The following is a 6231-nucleotide window of genomic DNA, read 5'->3' as shown; positions in this document are numbered from 1 at the left end:
CAAGGCAGCCTGTTCCACTGTCAGATAACTCTAAATGTTGGTGATTTTTTTTCTTCATATTGAACTGGGATCTGAATTTATGCAGCTTCTTTCTCTTTATTTTAGTTTAACTCACTTGGGGCTAAGCCTAATCCTTCTTCCTCATGGCAACATTTTGAATATTTGATGACAACTGACATATCTCCCACAAATCTCCTTTCCAGACTAAATAACAAAATAAAAGCACTGGGCCTCATGATCATGCCTCTACCACTTAGAATATCTAAAACCCTAACCTTCTCTGATGCCTCTCAATTTACTTATCTGAAAAATGGTGTTAACTCCATAGCACCCATCTCATAGGTATATCAAATAATATGCAAACATATACAAAGTATTTCTTAAACCTTGAAGTGCTATATAATTGGTAGCCAGTTCCTTCAGTTGTTCGTCCGATAGCATGGTCTCCAGGCCTCTCACTCTCCTATTCACTCACCTCTATACATACCTAGTATGTCAACACCCTTATTAAAATGTTGTGTTCAAAACTGAATAAAATACTCTAGATATGTTCTGATAAGGACCAAATATTATTTATCTCTTAATATTGCCTAAAATCATATTTGATTTTTTGGCTGCTATGTTGAAGTGTTAACAAAACATTGAGTTCCTGGTCCACTAAGATCTCAAGGTTTTTCCTATAAGGAAAAGGTATGACTGATAAATAACCAATTCAATTTATTTAAACCAATTCTCAGTGAATCCTGACAATTTTCAAGATCCTATCTAAGTGACCCCAGGTCAACCAATGGAAATGTTCCACTATGGGCATTAGCAGCATCACCAGCAGGTAGAAGGTATCGGGGCATATGGAAAGATGAAGGAGTTAACTTTGATAGATTCACAAATAACTATATGAACAGGACAGATGTTACAGGAAGGATTCTGAGGACTGTCTGGAAATTATTTCATTCATCAGATGATAGACCAGTAAAACAAATGTCAGAATCTTGAAAAGGAAATTTTTTCAGCTTGCTAATGTTGCTGGTTCTACCATAAGAGGTAGTTTCTATCTATGGGACTTAGGGTCCAAACACTTGGGTTTGAATTTCATCTCAGACCCTTATTATCTGCATAATACCCTGAGGAGGTCACTTGACCCCTCTGAGCACCAGTTACTCAAATTACAGGTTATAATAATACTTGTCCTACCTGTCTCACAGGATGACACAAAAGGAAGGGCTTTGTAAACTTTAAAGTGCTATTGTGATTACCACAAAAAAAAAAAGAAAACAACTAAAGGACCAGATAATGCATCTACCTCAAATATTTGGCTTTGTTTAGGCCATTCTGCAAGTGTAACTTTTTCCAGGAAGAAATGACACAGTTGTTTTTATTTACTCTTCACTCATTCTTCAAGGAAAAGGGGAAAGTGCCCAAGCCAGGCTTGGCTTTGTCCCTTTTGAATATATGCTTCAGATCAGTCCATTGCCCTCAATCTTCAGCCTATACAAGGAAACAATTTTACATTGTTTTAATGCATCCTCCTCATTCGCCTCAGACCTCATTCATGGAATCACATCATTTCAGAGTTGGGTGACTCAGATAATATCATCTATCCATACACCTGACCCATAATTCCCCCTACAACTTCCGCAACAAGGGGTCATCCAGCCTTTGCTTGAAGACGTCCATTGAGGGAAGTCCAGGACTTCTCCCCTTTGACATTGACACAATCTGGGTTCAGTTCCTCTCACCTCATCCCTATATTCTTGCAACAGCCTGCTGGCTGGTCTTCGTGCCGCAAACCTCTCCCCATTCCAGTTCACTCTCTCTTTTAACTATCAAACTGACCTTCCTAAAGCACAGCTCTAGCAATATCATTCAATAAACTCCAATGTGCTTTATCTCCAAAGTCAAATGTAAAATCACCCATTGAACTTCTTTTTTTTTTTGTAAGAAACCAATGTTTATTTTGCCATCAGCATTTTTTCCAACATTATTAGAGCATCTGGGGTAAAACTTAGGACCATTCTGTGGTGGTTCCTACCCACTCAGTGGCCTGAGCAGTAGGAGCTGCAGACCAGTCCTCAGTAGCGGGCTGAGCACTCCAATCTTCAGTAGGGAACTGCTGAATGGGTACAGAAGGCACCTGTACTCCCTCAGACCAATCAGCCACTTCAGGCTGAGTAGCAGTGAACTCTGGGGCAGGTGCAGTCCATTCACCCTGAAACTCCTCCTTTGTCACTGCCTTCTCAGCTGCAGCCTGCTCTTCCTTTTCAATCTCCTCTGGATCCCTGTAGAAGTAAAAATCAGGCATAACCTCCCATGGGTGTTCACGGGAGATGGTGCCACGCATACGTAGGACTTCCCGGGCCAGCATCCACCACATCAGACCCACTGAGTGAGCTCCCTTGTTGTTACATGGAATGGCAATGTCCACATAGCGCAGAGGGGAGTCTGTGTTGCACAGTGCAATAGTTGGAAGGTTAACATATGATGCTTCAGTCAGAGGCTGATGATCTGCCCGAGGATCAGTGACCACCAAGAGGGGGGCTCCCTGAAAGCTGCCTGGATCTGGTTAGTGAAGGTGCCCGGTGTGAAACGTCCAGCAATAGGTGTAGCGCCAGTGGCAGCAGCAAATTTCAGGACAGCCCGCTGGCCAGTGTTCCTGGATGAGATGACACTAACATCAGCTGGGTTTTCGATGGCAACAATGGCACGAGCTGCCAGCAGAAGCTTTTCCCAAGTTCTCTTCAAGTTAATGATGCCATCGCTATTCCTTTTGTAGATGTACTGTTCCCTCTGGAAGTCCAAGTTGGTGCCACCCAAATGGGTTCCCGCAGCAAGGAATTTGAGGACATCCTCCTCCTTCATCTGCAGGACATCTAGGGCTCCGGACATCGTGACAGTTTCCCTTTGAAGTTACGACGGAAACCAAGAACAACGCCGTATGGAGCCCTGCTGGGGGTAGCGCGGAAAGGGAACCCACCCATTGAACTTTTAAAGTCCTTCATAATCTTGCCCCTTCCTGTCTTTCCAGTCTTTTTACATCTTACTCTCTATTTCATATACTCTGCGATCCAATGACACTGGTCTCCTTGGTGTCCCATGGACAAGATTCTCCATTCCCCAACTCTGGGCATTTTCATTGGTTGTCCTCCATACCTAGAATTCTCTTTCTCCTCTTCTCCCCTGACTTTCTTCAAGAACCAAACAAAATCTTCTATACAAAGCCTTCCTAATCCTCCTTAATCCTAGTACCTTCTCTCTATTATCTCTAATTTATAGTATTTATATCTATAGATATATATAGATAGATATAGATATATATGTGTGTATATGTGTTTGTGTGTGTGCATGTATGTATTGAACATGCATGCTGTGTCCCCATTAATTAAGACCGTGAGCTCCTTGAGAGCAAGGACTCTTTTGCCTTTCTTTCTATTTCCAATACTTAGCATGAAAGCAAGAGCTTACATGTTTGCTAATTGACAATCTGTGGAAATCCCACTCTCTTAGAGTTTAAGGATATCTGGTACACTACCTAAACTACCCCCTCCCTAAAGTCTGAATACCCTCTATAGTATTCTCAACAAATGAACATATAGTCTTTCTTTGGAGACCTTTAATGATGGAAAACTTCCTGTAAGTGAGACTGAGCTCTTTGCTGTGGCAGCAAAAATGTCAAAAGAGGCCACTTCCCCTCCAGGGTTTCTAATACTTTTTGCTGTCTTCTAAGAAGTTCAGGGCTATTTGTGAGAGGGCATGACAAGAGTTAATAAGACAAATAGGGGTATGAATGGTTTATCCTCAACCTCAGATTCAGCAAGAAATGTTGACTGTGAGAGGCTCCATGCAGCTGTACCCTAAAGCAGGGAAGAAGTGAATGGAATCCAATCACCCTTACTGCACTGGAAGCAAACGGTCAAAGGATGTGAACAGACAGTTGTCAAGGGAAGAAATCTAAACTATTTATAACCACATTAAAAAAGAAACAATACTCCAAATCACTAAGTTAGAGAAGTGTCCATTAAAGCAACTCTGTAAATTAAAACAACTTTTATCTTAAATACAATGGATTAGCAAAATTTATCCCCCAAAGGGAAAATAATAAAAGCTGGAGGGTCTTTGGGAAAACATGCATATGAATTCACTGTTGTTAAAGCTTTAAATTGAACAGAAATCAATTTGGAACTATTCCCAAAATTTTGCTAAACTGTGTATATTTTTGACCCAATAATACCACTTTTAGGTCTATGTCCCAAAGTGATGAAAGGAAGAGGAAAAGGTCCTAATTATACAAAAACATTGTAGCAGCTTCTTTGTGGTACCAAAGAACTGGAAACCAAGGGGATTTCCATCAGTAGGGGAACTGCTGAACAAATTATGGTGCATGGATGCAATGGTTTTTGTGAAATAAATAGATAGCATCAGAGAAAACTAGGAGGACTTTATGGTATGATGTGGAGTCAAATGAGCAGAACCAGAACAACAGTTTATACTATAGTATAGTATAATCACCATTGTAAAAATGATCGCTTTTGAAAGATGTAAGAACTCTAATCAATGCAATGATTAGTCATTATTTCAGAGTATTTGTGCTGAAGTATGCTGCTAATCTCCTGACAGAGAGGTGATGGATGTTTGGAATGAAGGTATGGTTTTGCACATGGATAATATGGAATTTGTCTTACTTGATTATGCTTATTTGTTACCAGGGTTTTTCTTCCTTTCTTTTTTTAGTGGGGGGAGGGGGGAGAAAAATAAATACTTGATAATAGGGAAAAAAACTAACTTTTGAAAAAGAAATGAAGTCTAAGGACCTTCTCCAGGAACAGGTACTACAATGGAGACTATGTGAGTGGCCCTCCCAGTACCTCCTGGGAGGAGAATAAAGGTCAGTTCAATGACAGATCTAAGGGGTTGCTAGCATGTGACCCCTAAAAACCTAAGTTTACCATAGCAGTTCCCCAAGTCAAGAGAAGCAGTCATAGTAGCTTAAGAAGCCTGAAGGGCAGTGAGAAACTATCAGAAAAGACTGGGGAGCAACAGCATAGAGAGACCTTCCCAGCCTCAACTCAAGTAGATGTGGCTTGAAACAGAAAAGCAATAGAGTGTCTGAATCATGCAAAGGAACTACAAGGGATGAATTCATACAGATTCAGGTAGGAGGGTTTTGCTATTTACAGGGCAAAATATATTATTGAAATCTTTCCTGATTTCAGAGCATGTTCCATCCCATCCTTCCCCTCCACAGGGATGTTACCCTATGGTTCTGTACAAGATTGTACCCATTTGTGTATTGGGGGATATTAAGGATGATTCTGTTGTTTCATTTTCCCTTCTTGTCTGTTTTGTTCTTCAATTAAATTCTTTACTATTTAATTTAATGTTCTTGTTGGTTTATGGGTAGAGAAGGAACTACATAGGAGAGTAATATAAATATTAGCCTACACATTAAGCCCAAAAAGGGATAGGATTCAGAACTGATTGGGATTCTCATTATGCCTCCTATCTCTCAAGATAGCCCAATCCATTTTGGGGAAGCTCTTAAATTTAAGGATAAGTGATGTTGTTGGGGAAAAAAAAGAGGGAGCAAAAGGCTAATGTTTGCATGTCAAACAGAGGAGTTTGATTCTCTCTTGCATTCAAAATCATAGCTTCAGCATTTTTTCTCTTCTTCCTTCCTTCCTTTCTCTTTCTTTTTCTTCCTTCATCTTCTTCCTTTGCTTCTTTTCCTCTTCCTCTCCCTTTCCTTCCCCTTCCACTTCTCTCCTTCCTTCTCCTCTTCCTCCTTTTTCTTCTCCTCCTCTTTCTCTTTTCTCCCCTCCTCCTCCTTCCCCTCTTCCTTTCCCTTCTTTTTTCTCATTCTTCTTGTTCTCATTTTTCTTCTCCTACTCCTCCTTCAATAAAAAGAAGAAGAGAGAAGAAGAAAAGTAATAAGATAGATTTTATTCAGGATAAATACGAAGTTCTATACTTGGATTTAAAAAAATCAATTTCACAATTCCATGATGGAAGAAGCATGGCTAGATAATAGTTTCTGTGAAAAACATCCAGATGTTTTAATGACTGAAAGTTCAATCTGAGTCAATTGGACCAGGGGGCCAGAAAGGCTGAGACCTAGGGAGGGAGCAGCCTGCCCTACTGTAGTCAGGCCTAATAGGTCACATCTATGTCGTCAGTTCCAGAAACCTCCTTTAATAATGACACAGAGAAGCTGGAGCTCACCCAGAAGAAAGTGACCAA

At 40.5% G+C, this 6231-nt stretch overlaps 1 protein-coding gene across 1 annotated transcript; it reads right to left on the bottom strand.

Moving 5' to 3' along the window:
* Positions 1 to 1923: 1923 nt before the first annotated feature.
* On the bottom strand, positions 1924 to 2978 carry LOC140518932 (small ribosomal subunit protein uS2-like). The gene is given in 2 exon segments (XM_072631493.1): positions 1924 to 2532; positions 2535 to 2978. Coding segments are annotated over 2 exon segments (879 nt in total). The 5' UTR covers positions 2884 to 2978; the 3' UTR covers positions 1924 to 2002.
* Between the last annotated feature and the right edge of the window lie 3253 nt (positions 2979 to 6231).

The sequence above is a fragment of the Notamacropus eugenii genome, chromosome 1, assembly GCF_028372415.1.
Source record: "Notamacropus eugenii isolate mMacEug1 chromosome 1, mMacEug1.pri_v2, whole genome shotgun sequence".
NCBI lineage: Eukaryota > Metazoa > Chordata > Mammalia > Diprotodontia > Macropodidae > Notamacropus > Notamacropus eugenii.
Note: the sequence above shows the minus strand (reverse complement) of the source record. Positions and strands in the feature narration are given on the sequence as shown.